This window comes from Pistacia vera, unplaced genomic scaffold (genome assembly GCF_008641045.1).
Source record: "Pistacia vera cultivar Batoury unplaced genomic scaffold, PisVer_v2 Contig328, whole genome shotgun sequence".
NCBI lineage: Eukaryota > Viridiplantae > Streptophyta > Magnoliopsida > Sapindales > Anacardiaceae > Pistacia > Pistacia vera.
In genome coordinates, this window is record NW_022196144.1 from 579,851 (window position 1) to 601,716 (window position 21,866).

Sequence of the window (21,866 nt, forward strand, 5' to 3'; positions counted from 1 at the left end):
AAAATTATGTTGTATTTCTACCCCTTGATTCATCAATTTAACTCCCCGACAAATACCTTCCCTTTTAATCCTAACTCCATTCCCTGCCATTACCCCAAAAGCTTTAGACCTATCCACCGTGATTCCTAACTCCTTCACCAACTCTTGCGAGATAAAGTTGTGGGAAGCCCCACTGTCCACCAATACAACCACATCCTCCCCTCCAATTTGCCCCCTAAGCTTCATAGTTTGGTAAGAAGTAATTCCCACTATGGATAGAGCTAAGGACTTACCTTCTTCAGGAGTCTCTACTTCAGCTTCGACTTCCGATTCTCCTCCGTCAGTCTCATCACCATCCAAGACCAATAGGACTTGTAACGACTTGCTCTTGCACCGATGGTTTGGGCCAAATTTTTTGTCACATTAGAAGCACATAACTCTCTCCCTTTTACATTGCAGATCAGCCTCTGTTAGTCGTCGGAATCCATCCCCCCTGGATGGTGTCATTGTCCCTTCCATCGGTTTTCCTCCTCTTTCCTAGTTTGGACTTTGGTTGCCCAGATTTTGCCCCACTTCGTTGCCCTTCGTTGTTGAATTCCACCAATTTGGGCGAGTGAGTTCTGGGTTGGATAAGACCTAGGTATAGGACTCGGGTCGACCTATTTGGGCCTTAGATAACCTAGGCTTCATTTTATCTAAAGCCCAATTTCTCTCTTTAGTGCGGTAGGCTTGGTTTATTAAATCAAAAAGGTTTTTGGGCTTACTCAATCTCACTTCGGCCCGCAGATCTTCCTTCAGCCCATTAACAAATATACCCATGAGGAGGTCTTCTCCTACCTCGCGTAAGGGTGTTGATAATTCTTCAAATTGCTCTCTATACTTAGTCACCGTAGTCTGTTATAGAGCCACCAAGGCTTCGTAGGCGAACCCCTTATACGACAGCCAAAAGCGCTCAACTAACGTCGACTTGAAGGCATTCCAAGATAAGATCGGCAATCATGTCTCGACCCACTGGTACCAATTCAGAGCAAGCCCTTCCATGACACAGCGGCGACATCCACTTTCTCCTCCTCCTCCTCCTCAAAATGGTTCATTTGGAAATACCGCTCGACCCGAAATGTCCACCTACTTGGATCTTCCCTGTTGAAAACCAGTAATTCCAACTTCTTCACCTTCTTGTCTTCCTTGCTATTTTCAATTACCTTAAACCCCTCTCGACTACTGTTGCCTTCCTCTTTGTTTGACATGTTCCTTGTATAGGTTCTGTCCCTCTCTCGGTTTCTAGTTTCTTCTTTCTCATCCTTCAACCTCATCCACTCTCTGAGTTCCAAGAGATACTCTTTGACACTTCCTAAGTCCTCCCTCATCAACACCATTTCCTTCTCCACGTTTCGCATCTCTTTTTCCAACCCATCCACTATATTTTCCATTTTAGATTTAACCATACCCCAGCCTGGCTCTGATACCAATTTGATGGGAATCAACCAAAAACAACCCAACAAAACAATCCAATAATCCCCACACAAACAAGAGTATCCAGAATTGACTGAATGTATTTTGATATATTGCTGAACCAAACACAATTGACAAGTATTTCAGATAGATGATAATAAAGAAAACAATGATATAAAAGATGATAAAGGAAACAACAAAACCCAGGCTACTAGCAATTTGAGGAGCTAGCGACCTCCCAAGAATTTCCAAATTTACTGATGATTTTTACATGGTTTTTCCCCTCCTATATACTAGAATGAAGTCACACTCTAAATGCCTCTTTCTTTTAGAGTCCACGTGGTAGATTCTTTTTTAACTAATTCCCCACTCAATTCCCCTTTTTGCCCCTCCCCTTCTTCTTGTTGTAAATCTGGGTAATCTGGGTTAGAGGAGGCTTATCACACCACCATAAGACTCATTGGCATCTCTTATTCAAAAACCCTAATAGTGTAAACCAAGTTTGCTCCTTGTTCACCACCAAATCAAAAAGTGTATTCTAAGTAGCAAACGAAATATAAACTTTGAGTAGGAAATTGCTATTTTAAACTTTTTGGGTGAGAAAGTGTTATTAAGGCAAACCTTGGGTGGGAAAAAGTTGTTTACTCTTAAAATTATGAGGGAAAAACAAAGAATCTCATAGACAATAAAGAATAAGATTAGTGAAATCCGATGGGAAGTCCATAGAATATACCAAGCAATAAGCACAAAATTTTACTTTTTGCCAATAATATCTACTTGTACAACAGATAACATTGGATGCTACTTCCAAGTCTATGAAGCTATTTACATTTCATTTTTAATCTGAAAACTCCCAAGCAATGAATATTTGCGTCTATACAAGTCATTTTGCCGAAGAAGCAGTTTCTCCACAAGATTGGAACTCTTAAGAAGCCTAAGCTTTTCAAAATCAATGCTACCCGGTCCAAGGTTTTAATACAGGATCAGTAATCAGGTCTGGTCACCATTGTTTACAAAGGCCAGTTCACATACCAGCGCAAGATGATCACTGCCCCAACTCTGAAAAGTAAGATAAAAACTTTAAAAACAGATGCAAAGACGTCCCAAACTGGAAAATAGATTGTTCATAGCATAGCTTATTACATCCATGTGCGTGAATATTACCGGAAACAAAGAACAACCAGTCTACCATTCTCCAGATAAAGATTGTCACACTAGAAATAATTTGATGCCATTTAAACAATATAAAAAGTAAAAAATTGCTGAAATGTATTGCATAAATGGTAATGGTACTGTTGGTACTTTAATATTTGAAGATAGGCAAAGATATTCCCAAATAACATTCATCAGCTTCCACAAGAAAATGTATAACATCCGGACGTCTGCAAGTTAAAAAACATTTGAATAGGTAATTTCAACCCTTAGAGAAACCATGTTTGGGATTCTGCTTATACTTCTTGATTTTAAAATACTAAAACAAAGGCTGCATCATATGCTCTGAGTTAGTCAACTACAGAATCTTTAGATAACCCATATTTGAGACATTTATGCTTATATTTCACAGTTCTAAAATAATAAGAAGCCTGCATGCTCTGCTTTAGTCAACTACAAAATCAGTCAAAAAGTCAACTGTTTTTTGTAACTCTTGGAGTTAAGACAACTCTTCTACCATCAACCTGTCTCTTCTGAACTGCTAACCTCCTCTATTTTTCCCAAATCACATTTTAACTTCTGAAAAAAAATTATTTCCTGCAAAAACTGGTTTCAGTTGCAATTAACAAATTGAATGATTATTTTATTTTATTTTTTCAGTTTAGTTTATTGTTTACGTTGTTGTATAACTTTTCAATATTATTTATGTGATTTATGGATTTCAGAATCATTTGTAGAAGAGATATGAGTACTCATTGTTTGGTGTATCTAAGTGGATTGTTTATAATGCGATGCTGTTGTTTGATCTTTATATGTATAGAACATGAAAGTCAATAGAAGTTAAGATTAGAGAAATATTATGAGAATGAGATGTTGGATCATGAGTGATAATAAATGTAGCAAATATCCTTTTTCTAACTTGAATTAGTTCAATTTCATTGGATTTCCAAAAGAAAATCTAATAACCAATCCGATTAAAATTATACCCAACCCAATCTTATACACTAAACCAAAACTAATCAAAATTAGATTAGTTTGGGTTGGATTGATCAATTTGATTGAACTGGATTAAAATGTTTGAACACACCGAATTACCATTTATTCTCTTATTTGAGGCACATATAATGTAACGAATTAACATTAAAAGTTACAAACTATATAAGTACCTCACATGGGAGTCCTGCACTTCCTTTCAAAATGTCAATGGGTAAGGTTTCAAGAACCCTTACAGGAAGAAGTTCCTCTGTATGCCTGTGTCAAAAGGGCAATCAGTAAGAATGCAGGCTCAAATATAAATCTACTATTGTAGTTAAAAAAATGTAACTGAACTACCATATATAGTCAACAGTTCCCATAAACTTGCTGTGGTATGATGTAGCCAATGGTTCTCCATTATTGTCTCTTGTCTTACGACTTCCCTGATTGCAGAACCCCAAAAGAAGTTCAAAGTCTAAAGATTGCAAGTCCATAGAAGGATAAGAAAATTCATGATAAACAAAATGGAGATTCATAGACACATAAGATATCCAGAATAAACAGCTTACGGGAATCCCAAAATATGCACTGTGGAGCTTTAATTGGTGCTGAAGTTGTGTGACTTGCTTACTGCCAGTTGCAAGTCTTAGTTCTTCATCACTCCATCCATATATCAACGGTCTTGAGATAGACATCCAACCACTACACCAGACATCGAGTTGAAATACCACATAAATGTCCTAAATTTCACACTGTCTATGGTGTAATTGAATGTCTAACATCTGCTCTTAGAGAACACATTAAGGCCACAAAGAAACAAAATTTTTTATTATAATCAATACAATTCATTTAGGATAGAAAAGAAAGAATGAAACAAAATTGTTGCTTATAATCGTCCTATTCACAGTTTGATTCAGCAATTGGAAGCTTCTTTTTCTTAATAATCACTCAGAAATTACCTAAATTTTTAACAAAGGAATCAATTTCTTTCTCTACAAACCTTAAAATAAACCTTAAAGATCAATAAAAAAATAAATTACAGTCCTTTTGAAGCAACAGCAACTTCAAAGTTGACAATTAAGTAGATCTTTATGCATGTATGTATAGTTTCAAGGCCAAGACTTTCTGAGATATTGAAAAAATACCGGTTTCTACACCCATTCTGAAACTTAAAGTCTCTGCAGTTTGAAGAAAACTCAACCTGCCTGGACATATATCTACGATCATGTTGTTGAACATCCAACTGTAAAAAGTTGCAACAAAAATACATATATCAACTATTAGAAACCCAAATAGAAATATGTCAAGTTTTATTCGCAGAAGTAACCATCAGTTTGACATTTCAAAAGCATGGAAACTCACCTTAGAGGAAGCCAGAAACTGATAAATTGCACTCTAACCACGAGAAGAAAATAAAAATGAGATAATAAAGTCACAGAAATTCTAAAGCACACTGCACATGTAATATGAAGCTGATCAACTAAGAAGTACAAATCTCACCTGTGGACTACTGTTTAAGTCCCCAGCAAGTAGAACAGGAATCTTACTCCACTCTTGTGAAAGCTTGTAAGCCTTCTCAAGATACAGCCGAACCTACACAATTGTATTTTAAGTAAGAACATCAGCGGGGGCAAATTCATTCCACTAAAGAGGGTTGTCAGTTTCAGATGGGAAACTAAGCAGTTGACTATTTAGCTCCAAGGCAGGGAATACCTTATGGAAAACAAAAAAATTAAATCATTTCTTAGGCACTATTTCCATCAAAAGAATTACTATAATACTCTTCTTACTATAATTCCAGTCCAAACATGCAGTTTTATTATACATGAATTTCTTTTTCTGGATCAAATATTTTATTTAAAAAGTGAAGCCTTCAAAGAATCCAACCTTTTCTTTCTTCCTAGTCAAGTCATATTAATTGCATGGTGCCTCAAAAGAGATCACGGTCATGCTATAAGAACATTTCTAGTCCTTAAAAAGATCAGCACAAGGGAATACCTGGCCTAGTTTGATGTCTCCACGGTTCGGATTAAAGAGTACATGTGTATTTCCAACCACTAAGCTTTGACTTCGGGACAGTGTTGTCCTATAAATTTGCATGCATGTCAATTCTTGAACTAGTAATGTAATTAAAACAAAGTTCATCCATTGTCATCATCCAAAACACATATCGACACAACGATATACTAAAAGAGCAGATTTAAACTTACACTGATGTTTGCTCACATATTTCAGGCTCTGGTAAATTTTGTTTCATCTGAATAATTAGGAAAGAGAAAAATATAATACATGAAACAGTGAAGACTAATCTATCATTAAATATGATTTCTCACAATAATAGATTTAAAAATAAAATATTTAGGACTGAAATGAATAACAATATCGGCAACAAACACTTTAGGAGTACTTTTCTCTACCAATACAGAAAGTGATAAATGCTAGCGCAAATTCACTTTCACATACTTTTCTCTACCATTTAAAATTTTGCTTAGCCACAGTAAGATGACATCTTAATGAAAACTTTGAGTAGGTTCATATACCCAAAAGAAAAGCACCAAAAAACGAAATAGAAAAAGACTTACATGATACCAAATCAGAACCCTACATACCTTTAAAACACAAAATTGAGCAACATTGTGACGGAGGCCAAACTTCTGGAACTCAACATTTTCTTGATGTAAAAGGGTAAATCTGTGTTCAAAATTGACTTGCTGAGAGTTGGATATAAACAAAAAGAGAGAAAAATTCAACACCTAAAAACATCCATAGACAACATATTCATCAGCGAGGAGAACATTGTGAAATAGTGTTAGGCATACTCTCATCTTCCCCCCCAAAAAGAAGGAATAAAGAGGAAACAGGGATCCGAAGCCCACCCAGAATTTTTGTTACATGTACCAAATCTCTTTTACTTTAAGTAACGAGTCAAAGTAGCATTTAAGAAAATGATAAGATAAATTTATACTCCTCCAAACATAGCCTAGCAAAGGCATATCTAAGCGGTCTAGCTAAATATCAAGAAACAAGAAGTAAAACCACCTCCAGCACAAACTACGATGAATGCAGATGTGAAAGTCAAACTATATCAATAAATTCATTCGCCTTGATGGCAACATAATAAGAGCAGGGGCTTAGGAACCTCACAGTTTGTCTTTCCAGAATATAGCACACCCATCACGTGCATCACCGGTACGAGCCTGGAGCAAATCAAAATCACCAGTCCAAGGTAATCAAAACCAATTAATGTCATACTTGTTGGACTGCAAGTACTTCCATAGATGCATATCATATTCATTATACCTTATAAACACCCTTGAAGCCATCTTTCCGAAGAAGATAATCTAGATCATCAAAACGGTCAACCTCCTGCAGCCATGAGCAAAATACTATCAATTATCATAAATTGCAACTCAATTAACAATCATTTGCAACATCCGACTCCATCTAAAACTTCCTTCTAGAACTACAATCTGTGACATCAGTTTGTGAATTATGTTATACTCTAAACACACATGTTAAGGAACAAATCTCATTGCATTTGATGCATCGCATCATACGAATACTTTCAAGACTACGAATTATTCAAATATATAGGAAATAATTTTGAGTCACGAAAGAATTGAAACCTGCCTGAAAACACAATATGCTTGCATTGTAACGTTTAATCTCTTCACGTATGAGCCTTTTCCGCCTCTCCCACTCCAAGAATTCGGGCGGCACATCCATATACAAGTCTGGATGCTTCAATGCATTTTCAACTCCAAGTATATTATATGAAACTACCACAAATTTATCTGTACAAAAAACACATATATTTATTAAGAAAAAAGAAGAAGCAAATAACATATGCCACCAGAATTAAAATGCTATGTCACAAACCTTCACTAAATTCATGCGAAAATTCTTAATTTCCATAAAATTTGTGGGAAAGGTTTAAAACTTATACCTTTAAAATTAGAAAAATCTCGGGAAGAGAAGGTCCACTGGCGGTGGCATTCATCAGTAGCACTCGACTTCCTCCTCTTCCGCGTTTTATTTCGCTTTCGAGAAGAACGAATCGGTTCAAACCGATTAGAAGTGGGCGGGTTTCGAGACGGGTCGGGTTTCAGGGTAAATGTTGTTTGGGTTTCGGTCTCTGAGATCGTTAAGGTTTCTGAGACCGTTAATCTTTGCCTCTTGGCGTGTTTATTTCCTCTGTCAAATTGTTTTGACTTTAGAGAATGCTTCCGTTTGGTGGCACGTGAGTTCTCCGCTGCCGGCGGCTCTTCGCGGTTGCTTGACTTCATCTAGCCGGGTAGTTCGAGTGATGGCGCGTTGCTTGTTATTAGTACCTTTACTTGGGGTTCTTCTGAGTGTAATATACAGCCTGTTTGGTAAAAGATATTACGTTATTCTCCACCAGGTTTACTGCAGTCCCGAATACGGATTTTCCTTGATTTATTATCAGGTCTTTAATTTTTTTAATTTTATTTTAAGAAATGTTGGATAAATTAAAAAAAAAATAAAACAATTCATTAATTTCAGAATTTCTTGCTTTCCTTGCTGTGTGTAGAAGCATTTAATATAATTCTGCATTCATTCTATTTTGACTCATTATATTAAAGGCAAAGATTTCTGTACAAAAAATTTCTAAATAAAGTGTTCTTGGCCACACCAAAGAGACAAATTGCTGGTAAATTGAGTTAAGATGACCACCCATTTCATCGTCACCATCACCATTCATCCTCCTTTCAAAGCTACCAACTCTCCACAAGCAATAACTAACCCATGTTACTCTCATAATAACACCATTCATCCACCTAACACTTTCAATTCTTCTATATCATTCACATTGTCTGAATCATTCCAGAAATTTTCCCATAAACCAAACAACAAATATGACACATCAATTGCAATTATGTCTTCTTTTCTTCGTTTTCACTTCTTTAACACATGCAAAATCCGTCATTGAGCCATGTAACACTTCAGATTCTTGCCCTTCTCTTCTCTCTTATCTCTTACCTTATGACTCCAAGCTATCAGAAATCGCCTACCGTTTCCAAGTAAATGTTTCCGATATTTTAGCCGCAAACTCCATCGACCCGGTTGCAGTTCCCTCCCTCGCAAACCAAATTCTTCCGGCCAGGTCTCTCGTCAAAGTTCCCATTTCATGCCCTTGTGTTGATGGCATCAGACGCTCCGTATCAACCGCTTACACTGTCCAGGCGGCGGACACCGTTAATTCTATATCGGATGGATTCGGAGGGCTTGTGAGTGGTGAACAAGTTAGGAGTTTCAATGGGATTAATGCCACGAATCCGCTGACAAGTGGGGAGAGCTTGGCGATTCTTTTGCCATGCATTTGCTTTAACAACAGTAATGATAGAGTCGCCGCCGTGTATCTGTCGTATGTGGTGCGGAGAGGGGAGAGTTTGGGTGGCATTGGCCAGACTTTCGGGACTACAGTGGCGGAACTGGAGGCTGTTAATGGACTTGGCCAACCTGGAGTTGATCCTGGAGACATTCTGGCAGTTCCAATTCCAGGTTAGTGTAGAATACAACGGATTAGCATGTAAATTTACAAGGAATTTATATAATATTTTCTAAGAATTTTTAGATGTGGACTCCTACGTTTTAAAGAACATATATTATTAACTGATGTAATTAACACTAAAAAAATAATTTTTTTATAGTTTTCAATACGAAAAATTATCTGATTATTATATATTTTTTTTTGGATGGTTGCAAACAAAATAATGAGATTTTTTTTTTTTTTTTTTTTAGTGATTGGGGTTGTCAGAATAGTCTAATCTCCCGAAATCTTAAAATTAAAAGTCGGATAAACTCTCAAGTGATCCCACTAGTAGCAATTGAGGAAAATCAAATTTAGATTTTTTTAATAATATATCTAAGAATCCTTATCGTATCTAACCATAAGGGACAGTTAAATAATGAGACTGTTATTATCATATTTAGTGGTCCAGAGGACCATAGCTGCCACAATATATAACGTTATTTGGGTTGTCAATGTCAACTATGAATGTGAGAAGTACTTGATACCCACTTTTCCTCCCACCTAGTTTTATACGTGGCGGTACCTTATCTTTAACATTCATTCAATATATTTCTTACAATTTATTTTATGAAAAATACAGAGTTATCATCAACCATTCTTTTGCTTGTCATATGCAAGGTTGCTGTGATCAATTCTCGGATAATGTTAGGATATATAAATCTCAGTAGTGCATGGTTCATATAATAGACCCAATATCCAGAAATTCAGTCATATTTTCTCATGTTAAAAATTTTAGTCTTTATTGAGGTCAATATGAAAAATACAGAGGTCAAAAGGTTTGAAAATTTTCGTAAATGTTTATGGATGCAGCATGTTCATCAGCAAATCTAAACTGGTACAACGAGAGTCTTATTGTTCCTAACGGCTCCTATGCACTCACTGCCGCCAACTGCATCAAATGCACTTGTGGACCAACCGATCTCAAGTAAGTCTGAACGTTCTTCTAACGATATAAATATATATTCTTCATAAATATATGCTTTAACTCTAGTATTTTATAATATGATGGATTCGATGATCAGTTTGCAATGTGCACCTTCTGGTATAGTACCCTCCTGCTCTCATTTACAGTGTCAAGGGTCTGATCTCTTCATCGGCAACGCTTATGTCAATCATACACCCATTGGATGCAATATCACTGCCTGTGTTTATCGTGGCCATAATGGTGGCAAAATTTTCCGAAGGTATAGCAGAATTTTGTATAATGTAGTAGCCTTTAACTATAATTAAGTGGAGCTTATATATGTTAATTATTTGTTTGCAGTTTATCAAATTCTTCAAATGTACAATGCCCCGGTAAGATTGTTGCCTTTTCACGAATCTGAGAAAATTTTCTGGTATTAACAATTAATAAATGCTCCCCTCATAATATTTTTCTACAGTTAACCAAAGTAATAAAGCAGTGCCACCAAGGGCGTCTCCATCATCTAATCCGATAGTTCCCTTTGTAATATTATCCCCGTCTCCATCACCATCACCATCTCCATCTGCTTCTTCTAATCCAACTATGGGAATGAACAACACAAACCCTCGAAGCAAACAAACTTCCAACACTTCTACCCAGGGAAGCAGATTGCCTGGTCAGGCTAGATTATTTTACATTTTGTTGCCATTAGAATTGGCCCTGTGTTTTATATATATCTCATGATTTTTGTATTAGTTCCTTGTTGAGCAATGATACGAAATTAAGGGGATCTTGGAGGCATTGTTACTACTTGATCATATAGGCCTGATTTAGTTTTGTTTTAAAGGAATACCAGCACGGGAAACTAAATAAAGGTTGCGACTGAATAAGATGTGTTCTTCGATGAGCTTAATTGTGTCATTAATACTTTGTATAACAACGCAAATTGACATTATTATGACATGATGTTTGCATCGAAAAAGGACAAAATTTTAGTATTGCAGATATCATAAACATGTTTCTCTATCGGTATATATAATTTTTAAAAACTCCCCATATTAAAATTTGGGGAAGTTAAAAATAGGAAAATAGAATAGAAAAATATCTAAAAGATGGCTTAATTGAGTAGAAACCCTAACTGATCAAACCCTAAATCATTCCCCTTTGTTCAAGAAAATCTTTAGTCTATTGATATATATTTTGAGTGACTCATGGGAGAGCGGAACAAGGGTCAAATGATAACAGATTTCATCCTTCATTTTACAAGATTTGATTTAGACCCACTATCATCAAATGTTTGATAAGACCTCTCAGCTAATTAGAGACCTCGTTCGTTCCCATGGAATATCAGTTTGTCTCGTACGTTTCGTCTAATTAATAAACTTATCCATTGATAATTTAACACCATTATCTCTCTCTGTTAAGATGTATTAATCGCTTTGATTAAAACATTATTTGAAAAGCTTGCAATTAATATGAAGATCGATCCATGAGACAAAAAAATATCAGCCAGAAGCATATGGATGACGATGAAACTTGTAAGTAATATATCTGTTGACAAGTAAATTATGAGTCAATTTTTTGTAACTTGGCTCAAAACTCAGAAGTTGTCCATGTCTACTCCATATTCCACATTGACATTTTTACAACTTAAAAAAATATGGATATATTTATCATCAGCTCCATTTCAACATCATTATACCAAGTAATTATCTTCTGCCAAACTTCAAATATATATATATATATATATATAAAACTGGGATCGTCCGAACCAACTTATGTTAAATCTTGAGAAGATTAAATACACAGATTTGATTATTATTTTTATCTAGTTTAATCAACATCTATATTATTATCTCGAGAAACTTTCTATCATATATATTGACATAACATAACATATCATGATTGATTGAATATATGACTGGTAGTAGAAAATTATCTTCTATTATAGATATTCTCTGTTGGGAGATAATCCTCTCAAAGAAAACCGTATATATCCATCATCAATAATTATTGTTCTCTTGATAATAATTTTTTTTCTTTTGTTGTTATTGAACACATTGCATTATGGTAAAGAGTAAGATTACATACTTACCAATTCTATAAACTGACTCTCCATCTCGGTTGATGTGGTCGGCATGGAGATTCTCCACGTTACACTCCATGTCAATCGGGATGGAGAGTCGGTCTATAGAATCGATAATTATAGTATTTTCCATAAGTAAATCACAACTACACTATACATGTATAGATAGTTGCATCCTGGTATATATAAAAGCATATTAAGTTGTCAAGACTTCTCAGTCAAATTGCATGCATATATACATACTCTACTTTTTTGGTTGACTATATAATCAAATTATTGCTTTTCATTCAAAATACTATGATAAACAGTGATCAAATCAACCTATTTTATCAGTGCTTGTGGCTACTAGCTTTCTAAATTTTGTAAAATTCAACAAATAATTTGTTTGTTTTTAGTTGCACAAGAGATCAAATTTGCCTTTACAAATTATTCTTGACCGCCCAACCCAACTCTCAGAAAAATAATAATAAATAAAAATAATTTTCTATTTGAACAAACAATAAGACATCATCTAAAGCTGCAATTGAAGCGAAGCTTTATGTATATATGCGGCGACTCCAATGAACATGAACTTTATGTTTTCTTTTCGTTTCGGGACACTCGTTTGAGGCCACAATCTATGGCTCAAATTAATTTGACATCGATATAAGAACTAACTCAAACTTGATGGTTGTATTTTTCTGCTGAAAATTAAAGGAAATTGTAAATTTTTGGTGGTTAAAACTCATGCACAGGAAACCTGATTTCTGGTGCTCATTGCCTATTGAAAAGCAGAGGCCAGTGTGTCTACTTCTGTGAATGGCTTAAATTTTTCTTGAAACCTGAAAGAAAGGTAACAAATTAATGGAAATGGCACAGTAATAAACGATCCTGAATAAGTCAAAATTTATATTAAAGTTCTGATGCAGGAAGTTGGTGAAATATCAACTGGAGGAGAATCGTTGGGCGGAGAGACTCAGTGTTTGTACCACAAGAGGGGTTTGAAAACAACCCACAGGGGACCACAAAACAAGAGTTATAAAAGTTGAAATAGGAATAATTGAGATATGGAGACAAGAAAACAAAAGGTTCTTATTCAAGAATTTGTATTGAGAGCTTGCCATACTTTGTGTTGGTCCCATGAGGAATCCCCAGTGAAGACAGGCAACCAATCAGGGCTCATAGATTAGGATGGATTTCAAAAGTTTAGCCAATGAACACTGAGATAAGACCAATTTCTGGGTCCCAAATTGATGTGCTACGGAATTGATGAGGATACGTAATTAGTGCACAGTAAAAGCGTCATTATGGGTCACTATGGCTTACTACGTTACACTCTCAACTCTCTCAACTCTCAACACAATAATTGAATCACAAGAGTCTCAAAATAAATACTTTCAAGGCACTCCAATCTGACTTGTAATAGCCAACTTCACAGGCCTTTTTGAGTTTGTTGATTTCATCTTTCAAACTGAATATATTCAGTCTTTGCGCTATGATCACTGAAAAGAAAGCCGCAAATGCTATGGGAGGAAAGACGGCGAGAGCCTGCGATGGCTGTTTGCACAAGCGGGCGCGTTGGTATTGCGCCGCGGATGATGCGTTTCTTTGCCAAGCTTGTGATGCATCTGTCCACTCGGCGAACCAGCTCGCGAGTAGACACGAAAGGGTTCGACTTGAAGTTGCGTCAGCGAAGCTGAATGGAGCTTCGAACGATAAAGATGTAGCTCCGGTATGGCACCAGGGGTTCACCAGAAAGGCCAGGACCCCCAGGCCTAATAAGAACTTGTTGATGCGACAAGCTAAGGAAAAAGAGAAAGTTTCAAATTTTAATAATGATCCTCTTGTTCCTGAGATTGGTAGTGAAGACGGGTCGCTAGAGGAGAATTCATCAGAAGAACAGCTGCTGTATCGGGTGCCGGTATTCGATCGGTTTGATTCGGATTTATGCTGTGATATGGATGGAAGTGAAGGAACCGAAACCGCTATGGTAAAGGAAGAAGATCAAAACATATTTGTTGATGGCTATGGACAAGAAGGAGCTTCTGATTTGGATGATTTACATGGGTTCTTGCAATCGGATATGGATCTCGCTGAGTTTGCAGCTGATGTTGAGAGCCTACTAGCTAGTGGGCTTGATGAAGATTGCAAAGAAGAAACTGATTATCATGCCAATGTTTTTTTCGGAGACAAAACAGTGAAGGTTAAAGATGAAGAAGAAGTGGAATTAGGTCTTACCGCTTGCCATTTTGATCCCGGTTTTAACATAACAAGAGAAGGAACAGACTGGAACTTCGACTATGGATCATCACTAGTACCCGAGGGAGAAGGAGAGGAGAAAGTGGCGCCTCTAGCCGATACAGCAATGAACAACGAATGCAAAGTTGAGATGAAGAGAAACGTATCTTTGAGGCTAAATTATGAAGCTGTCATCAATGCGTGGGCAAGCCAAGGTTGTCCATGGACAACAGGAACCCGACCGGAGGTTAATCCCGAAGACGGTTGGCCCGACTGCATGGTATATACTCTCTCGATCATCGATCGAACTATTTTTCAGCGTTCTTTTAAATTTAAAAAAAAAAATTAATTATTTGGTGTATGCAATTATATTATAGGGCAATTGTTCTAAAGACCATGTTCATCACTTCTATGGCGGAGCACTGCAGTGTCACGCAGGCGGTGATGGCGGACGAGAAGCGAGAGTATCGAGGTATAGAGAGAAGCGTAGGACGAGATTGTTTTCGAAGAAGATAAGGTACGAAGTCAGGAAGCTGAACGCGGAGAAGAGGCCTAGAATGAAAGGGAGGTTCGTTAAGAGGACTAATAGTACTTCATTTATAGGGACTGCAGCTGCTCTTCGTCCTTACATCAAGAAATAAATGGTAATGGCCAAACTGAGAGATTGCTTGTCTCTAGGTCAGGGTTGGTGTTGATTGCTATTAATGGCTAGTTTTACTATAAAAGGAAGCTGAATAGGTAGATAAATAAATAACTGTTGGGAGTACATGCACATATGTGTATATCTAGATCTCTAACAGGAAGAAGAAGAACCCGTTGTAAAAAGCTGAAGCACTGAGGGTTAGTGCGTTGCTTAATTAACAAGCTGTATGAACAAGAAGTTGTTAATTTGTTGTTAACAAAGATCTTGCTAATTTTCATTAATTAGCCATTATCTTATATATATTCTTAAATCTTCTGGCATGAGTATGAAAATTTTGCGCATTTACTAGTATAAGGAACTGAAGAAATGAAGTGAAATATATTGTGTTTCTAGCTTTAATTTCTTGCAGCATCAAGCTTCATCATCTGAGATCAGGGGCGTGGGCAGGATTTTTAGTGAATGAGATCAAATATTAACTATAAACCGAAGTCTCAAATATTATAACTTAGGTTTTTTAAACAATTTCTACTAACTTAATAAAATTCAATTCAAACCAGGAAAACTCATCAAATCGAACTCTAAGTATCAAACAATTAACAATATATCAAAATTAAACCAAATCTCAAAATCTCTACAAGTTCATCATTCTTAAACTCATTTAAAATTAATTCAATAACTAACCAAAATTTATCAAACCCAACTTAAAACAATAACTGATTAACTCATATCTGAACAAACAAAAATAAATTAAAACTATATCAAAATCTATAAATTTAATCTTAAATGTAAACTCATTTATTAACTAACAAAAACTCATAACTAATGATTTTTATAATAAGAAAATTGTAAGAAATGATTTTAAAAAAAAAAAAAAAAAAAAAAGAGTATCATTTTACCTTGTAAACTCCAAAGGAGTAACTTTTTGAGTAATCCAACTAAAAGAAGAAGAAAGTATGAGAGAAATGAAGAAGGGAAAAAGGTGAAAAAATTTTAATTAATATGAAGCTTTTTTTTTTTTTTTTTTTTTCAAAGTTTGAATGAGTTCAATTGAGCACATATTTTAATACCAGTTATGTCTTTGGTGACATATATATTATATACACAAAATCTAGAGATCCATAAATGAATTCAATAAAAATGAAAGGCAGACCAGACTAGACGATCAATCGAAGTTTTCAGTTATGAAATCAAAAGCATTTAAACAATGTAAAAGAAATTATTGTGATTGGCACAGGTACCAATCTTGATTATTATGTAATCTTAGACTCGATGGGGAGGCATGCAGTACAAAAAAATGTGTGTTTCAATCGGAATACGATGCTTCTTCTAAAGCAATTCATGTTGCAATCCTTTAATCGTCAGTTTGGTACACTACATTAAATCACAGTATCTGGAATTAATAGTGGTACTTGATGACTGCTCTTTCGAACATGGGAATTAATACAAGAAGATGATGATATTTGTTAGTGCGCACGTTGGCATCGGAGCAAGTGGTTTTTTCCAACGAAATAGATGTCATCGGAAAATAACAAATTTCTGTATGTATATGTTGGTGACTGCAGAAGATAATTAATCATCTAAGTTCATGAAATATAACACAAAGGGTGTGTATGACGAAGCTTGACAAGAAATTCACAGCAAAAACTCCTCTCAGTTACTGGAATTATAAGAATTAAGATAATATGATCTTTCAATCAGTGATGGGCTGGTTTTGCTCATCACAAGAACTTGCAAGTGTAACTGCATACTAAGAAAAATGTGCACTGGAGGGTAGAAAATGTAGCTAGGAACTCCAAAATCATTCGCAACTTCAATCATGTCCGCACAGAACATATCGAGAACGAACCCGGCGAGTCGAGGTGAGTCACCAGAGGCTGACTCGGTCTGAATTAGCTTAGTGACTGCTTCTTTGACGAGGGGTTAATGGCTTTTGACGAACGAATCCATGAAGCTTATACGAGAAGATGATTTTGAAGGGGAAAGATTGACTTCTGGGAGTTGAATGATTTTGAAGTTCGGGTTGAGTGGAGAGAGAGAGAGTGAATGAAGGTAGACGGGAACTTTGGTGTCGAAGGGGAGCTGCATGACGAAGACGGTGATGGAGAGGCGGTGGTCGCAGTGGACCAGGAGCTTTGCCATCTCCACCATCGTTACAACGTGGCTATTTTAATTCATATTTATCTATTGAAATTTAATTATTTATATTTTACAGCCATGAACGATTCCTGGATAATGAAACTTAGGTAGTGTTTGTTTTTTTCTTTATCCAAAAGTTGAATGAAACTAATTGTTGAATACATATGAATGTATAAATTTTATCTGATAAATTTTTTTTTTTTCATTGTTTGATTATAAGTGTTAAATTGTTTGTTTTTATCATGGTTGTTAGTATCCTACGATACCCGATACGTATCATACGATACGATTCGATACAGGTCGCCAATGATATGTATCAGAGAGTATATCCTAAACCATTCGATAGATTGATATGTATCCTACGATACAATACGTATCCGTTCGTATCCTTAAAAATATCGATACGATTTTATTAATTTGGGCCAAAGGTCAAAAAAAAAATTCGGGTCGAAACCGGGTTACCCAACCCGATTCACTAAAACTTGTCCAAATTTACCTATTTTACATGGAGAAAGTGAAGAGGAATATGTATTGCCCATTTTACATGATAATAATAATATAAGTGGAGATATAGATATTGACATTAATCTTGGAATTTTGTGATTAATTTTGATTATATAATACCATAATTTAAAGTCAATAATACCACAAAATTCTTTTATTAATCCTGGGGATTATATTAATTTTTTTGAAAAAGGCGTATCTTACGATACGATACGATACGATACGCGATACACGATTAAAAAAATTAGGTTTTCGATACACGATACGATACACGATTTGATAACCATGGTTTTTATGGGTGTTTTGGCACGTATATCATGGTTATTAGTATCCTACGATACACGATACGTATCTTACGATACGATTCAATATGAGTTGCCAACGATACGTATCAAAGAGTGTATCATAAACCTTTTGATGCATTGATATGTATCCTGTGATACGATACGTATCCATTCGTATCCTTAAAAATACTGATACAAATCGATACGAATTTATTAATTTGGACCAAAGGCTAAAAAAAAAATCGGGTTGGATCCGGGTCACCCAACCCGGTTTACTAAAACCTGCTCAAATTTACCCATTTTGTATGGAGAAAGTGAAGAGGAACATGTGTTGCCCATTTTGCATAATAATAATAATACATGTGCAGATATAGATATTGACATTGATCTTGGAAATAATATTAATGATTGAGAGAAAATGATATAGATTCTTAATTTTGTGATTAATTTTGATTATGTAATACCATAATTTAAAGCTAATAATACCACAAAATTCTTTAATTAATCTTTGGAATGATATTAATTTATATTTTATTTTTTTATTTTTTTGAAAAAGGCGTATCCTACGATACGATATGATATGATACGAGATACACGATTCAAAAAATTAGATTTTCGATGCACGATACAATATGCGATTTGACAACCATGACGTATATCCTTATGAAGTTAATTTTATTTTTTTAAACTATATTATTATAAATTATGAAAATCAAAATAAAATAAATCATATAAAAATTAATGATAACTATGTTATTACATTGTGTTTATATAGTAATTAAAATTCTATTATAACGAAAAATTAAAAATAATTAAATTAATTAGATCCTAGAAAGAGTTAATTTACAATTTGGTCTGGTATTGTTGTATGAATATTTGATCAATTATTTGAAGTAAGCTGATTGAATTTGATGGTTGATTTTGATCCGTGTAGCTATGATAAATAAAGAAGACAAAAATATATAATATAAAAGTTTTGATAAAAATGAAATTATATAAATTTGATAGGGATAAAACCTTAAAATTTCATGCAAAATTTCACAGACTAAAGGATGGTCGATCTCAACTGAATGCAACGTAGCTATTATTTGTCATTCAAATTTCTAAATCTGCAGAGAAGACGCCAGCGCATGTTCTGAATTTGTCTTTTCGAACCAGATTGAAGGATGAAGAAGACAACTCAGAGTGGAAAAATTAAGTCACTCCACAGGCCTTGCCGGGTCTATGTCTCAATCCGTTCATCAATTTAATTTCATTTGTTTTTTTCTTTTACTAATAATAATAATTATTATTATGTTCTCAAATTATTGCTGTAAATAAATATCTTCTTTATTTTTTAATTTTTTTTACCAAAAATAATAATTCTGTTCTCCTGTAAAGGCCCAAGTTTAAAGGCATGTCAAGTCGGCCCACAAATCCACTTAACACTTGACCTAAAAAACTAATAGATTCACATGAAACTTTTTTTTATTTTTTTTTATTTTTTATTTTTTTTTAATGACCGAGGTTTCGAAGCTTCCATTTCCTTTAGATCCACTTCAAGCCGAACCCAAGACATGCTAGACCCGTCTAGTTCTCGAGGTCTATTGAATATCTTACAAACCTAATAGATTGGATAAGTCACAAATGTGATAGATGATCACTCCCTTAGTGATACGAACACAAGATTTTTAGGTCCATTTACAAGCTGAACCCAATTGTTACTTGTTGAAAGTTGAAACACAAAGATTCAAGCTTAAAATCTTCAACTTCAATACCATATTAAATTAACATTTAAAACTTAAACTATTGGATAATTAACATTTAAAACTTAAACTATTGGATAATGGTCTAACATTAATATTTAAATACAATAACTAATTTTTTAAATTCATATATAATTATATCAGTATTATCTCTTAAAAGTGTATTAATTATATTGGCCACTCTTATTTATCAAACTAGACACTTCAACCCCAAATACAATTTCTCTACTTCCGCATTTATCAATCCAAATCAATTGTTGTAAAACATTGCAGCAATCTCAAATGAAAAAACTAGCCACTCATCTAAAACTTCAAGATGTTTGCATCCAGGGACGTAGCCAGGATTCTTAGTGAGTAAGTTCAAAACATCAAAATTGATAAATTTACAATAAAATATATAATGAAATAATAAATATAAAAAATGTACTTTTAAAAGTTTTAAATATCAAATTATCAATTCTACAATTGTCATCAACGATTTTCATATTCTAAAAACATTGCATAATTGCTTCATTGACAATTCTTAGGGTTTCATCAATTCTAAATATCAAGTAATTAACCATTCAAGCAATTAACCAATATATCAAAAAATTAAATCAAATCTCTACAACTTAGGTTTCATCAATTTTGTAAAGCACTCAAAATTAACTAAAAATTATCAAACCCTACTTAAAACAATAACTAATTAACCCATACCTCAACATAAACAACATTAAATTAAAACCCACATCAAAATCTAGGAATTTAATCTTCCAATTTCAAACTTATTTATTAAACTCATAGTTCATGATCTTCATTAATTAAGAAAGTTAAAAGAAAAAAAAATTAAGTAAAAAAATGCTAATTAATAATTCATTTTTGTGAGGTCAACATGAATCCATCAAACATTGGGACTTTTTTGAATTTTTAAAAAAGTTGAGTGCTGTTTGCATATGATAAATTTTATTTATATATATGTATTATTTTCAAATATGATGGTTTACAAAACAAAACTTGGTTGAATGTAAGAGTGTTTGGTTGTGTTTAGAAAGGGCTGAATTTATTTGTTTGGAATGAGAATAATATGGTACGGCTGTATCAAATCAAAGATTCCGCTAGTCCAAACAAAAACAATGATATCTAGTCAAAGAATCAAATCTAAAGTCTGTTCTTTCACATGTGAACGGGAGAAGGTTTTCATATCATTCGTGATTTTGTCTCCGGTGATGAATAGGTCAAGAAATAGTATCACTACACCAAAAATAAAATAAATTAGTATTTAATATAATATATATGTGTTTGTAATGTATTTCATTTTCTGGACTTCCCACCAGGAAGAATTTTTCAGAATAATAATACAGCTAAAATTCATAATATTTTATTGGAAAATTGACTTATTAATCATTACTATAAAAAGATTAATGACAAATCTATGGAAATACCAACAATTTTATAAGCACAAAAAATGGTACTAGACCTCCATTGACAGTGCCAAAAGGTTATGGAGTTTATGTATGCGGAAAACTATGATAGCTAACATACATGGAGATAACCGATCAACATGACGATCAGTCAAAACTCTCTTCTTATTCCACACACACATTCATCAAGACTAATCCACCAATCACAGATATTTTCACAAAATCTAGCTAAGAACCATATAAGAACAGTAGAAACTTGAGTATTAGGTTTAAGCATGTCAGCTTGTAACCAGGCTAGGCTAGCATCTACAAAGCTGAAAATAAGTAGCTAGAACAAGTCTTCATTTAACAGTATCAAATTTGCTTTATTAAACATTGACCATTTCCCAGCTAAAACATAAGAAAATGAAAACGCAAAATACAAAATACAAAAGCCAAAAAAAAAAAATTAAATTAAATTAAATGGAAATTTATGCCTTTATATCAAAATGATGTATAGCCAATTGCACTCAGGAAGAATATTTAGGCTGGCAATTCTAGTACATGTAAAATTGTGCTTTGATCTGTCACATTGTGATTGCAAAACTAGAATCTCATTTGAACCAAGGAGGAATGAGGTATTCAAAATTGAAAAGAGACAAAAACTTGGAACCCCATATGAATACCTCAAAAGAATGACAAGATTCTCATAAAATTTATAAAACTAAACCATGTTCACTCCCAAGGAGACTTGACATAGTATTTTATATAATTAAAACCCTCTTGTGGGAGTGTGAGAAGTTGTATTTAAGGAAGCAAAGAGTGAAGTTGTGGTCCATAATATGTTCTCTCCTAA

General features: G+C 34.4%; 3 protein-coding genes across 9 annotated transcripts; 2 read left to right on the top strand and 1 right to left on the bottom strand.

The window, feature by feature from the left end:
- Positions 1–2,326: 2,326 nt before the first annotated feature.
- Positions 2,327–7,934, bottom strand: LOC116137512 (carbon catabolite repressor protein 4 homolog 5). 6 transcript variants are annotated; one of them, XM_031423211.1, is made up of 14 exons: positions 7,505–7,932; positions 7,189–7,352; positions 6,859–6,924; positions 6,703–6,755; positions 6,168–6,249; positions 5,769–5,815; positions 5,557–5,644; positions 5,059–5,151; positions 4,921–4,953; positions 4,704–4,801; positions 4,128–4,260; positions 3,916–4,001; positions 3,750–3,834; positions 2,327–2,490 (listed from the first exon to the last, which is right to left on the bottom strand). In XM_031423211.1, the coding sequence occupies exons 1-14, from the start codon at positions 7,842–7,844 to the stop codon at positions 2,422–2,424; spliced, it is 1,437 nt and encodes a 478-aa protein (XP_031279071.1). In that variant the 5' UTR covers positions 7,845–7,932; the 3' UTR covers positions 2,327–2,421. The 6 variants fall into 6 exon arrangements, with proteins under 6 accessions (XP_031279071.1, XP_031279072.1, XP_031279073.1 ...); XM_031423212.1 differs by lacking the exon at positions 2,327–2,490 and adding an exon at positions 2,510–2,813 and having other exon boundaries at positions 7,505–7,933; XM_031423213.1 differs by lacking the exon at positions 2,327–2,490 and adding an exon at positions 2,824–3,189 and having other exon boundaries at positions 4,764–4,801; positions 7,505–7,934.
- Positions 7,935–8,195: 261 nt separating this feature from the next.
- LOC116137508 (lysM domain-containing GPI-anchored protein 1-like) lies at positions 8,196–10,885 on the top strand. Its single transcript, XM_031423205.1, has 5 exons — positions 8,196–9,081; positions 9,923–10,037; positions 10,135–10,296; positions 10,377–10,408; positions 10,495–10,885. The coding sequence occupies exons 1-5, from the start codon at positions 8,436–8,438 to the stop codon at positions 10,758–10,760; spliced, it is 1,221 nt and encodes a 406-aa protein (XP_031279065.1). The 5' UTR covers positions 8,196–8,435; the 3' UTR covers positions 10,761–10,885.
- A 2,543-nt stretch (positions 10,886–13,428) lies between these two features.
- Positions 13,429–15,293, top strand: LOC116137471 (zinc finger protein CONSTANS-LIKE 16). 2 transcript variants are annotated; one of them, XM_031423166.1, is made up of 2 exons: positions 13,429–14,599; positions 14,748–15,293. In XM_031423166.1, the coding sequence occupies exons 1-2, from the start codon at positions 13,577–13,579 to the stop codon at positions 14,958–14,960; spliced, it is 1,236 nt and encodes a 411-aa protein (XP_031279026.1). In that variant the 5' UTR covers positions 13,429–13,576; the 3' UTR covers positions 14,961–15,293. The 2 variants fall into 2 exon arrangements, with proteins under 2 accessions (XP_031279026.1, XP_031279025.1); XM_031423165.1 differs by having other exon boundaries at positions 14,697–15,290.
- Positions 15,294–21,866: the final 6,573 nt, after the last annotated feature.

What these genes read in the sequence shown, in the direction of transcription:
- LOC116137512 (XM_031423209.1), bottom strand. Translation starts at nt 7,844, where the DNA reads ATGAAGTCAAGCAACCGCGAAGAGCCGCCGGCAGCGGAGAACTCACGT. An exon ending in ATATGTGAGCAAACATCAGT is followed by an intron (nt 5,645 to 5,768) that starts GTAAGTTTAAAT and finishes GCAAATTTATAG; the next exon opens with GACAACACTGTCCCGAAGTC. An exon ending in GGAACTGTTGACTATATATG is followed by an intron (nt 3,835 to 3,915) that starts GTAGTTCAGTTA and finishes CTTTTGACACAG; the next exon opens with GCATACAGAGGAACTTCTTC.
- LOC116137508 (XM_031423205.1), top strand. Translation starts at nt 8,436, where the DNA reads ATGACACATCAATTGCAATTATGTCTTCTTTTCTTCGTTTTCACTTCT. An exon ending in TCTGGCAGTTCCAATTCCAG is followed by an intron (nt 9,082 to 9,922) that starts GTTAGTGTAGAA and finishes TTATGGATGCAG; the next exon opens with CATGTTCATCAGCAAATCTA. An exon ending in GGTGGCAAAATTTTCCGAAG is followed by an intron (nt 10,297 to 10,376) that starts GTATAGCAGAAT and finishes ATTTGTTTGCAG; the next exon opens with TTTATCAAATTCTTCAAATG.
- LOC116137471 (XM_031423165.1), top strand. Translation starts at nt 13,577, where the DNA reads ATGATCACTGAAAAGAAAGCCGCAAATGCTATGGGAGGAAAGACGGCG. An exon ending in ACGGTTGGCCCGACTGCATG is followed by an intron (nt 14,600 to 14,696) that starts GTATATACTCTC and finishes ATTATATTATAG; the next exon opens with GGCAATTGTTCTAAAGACCA.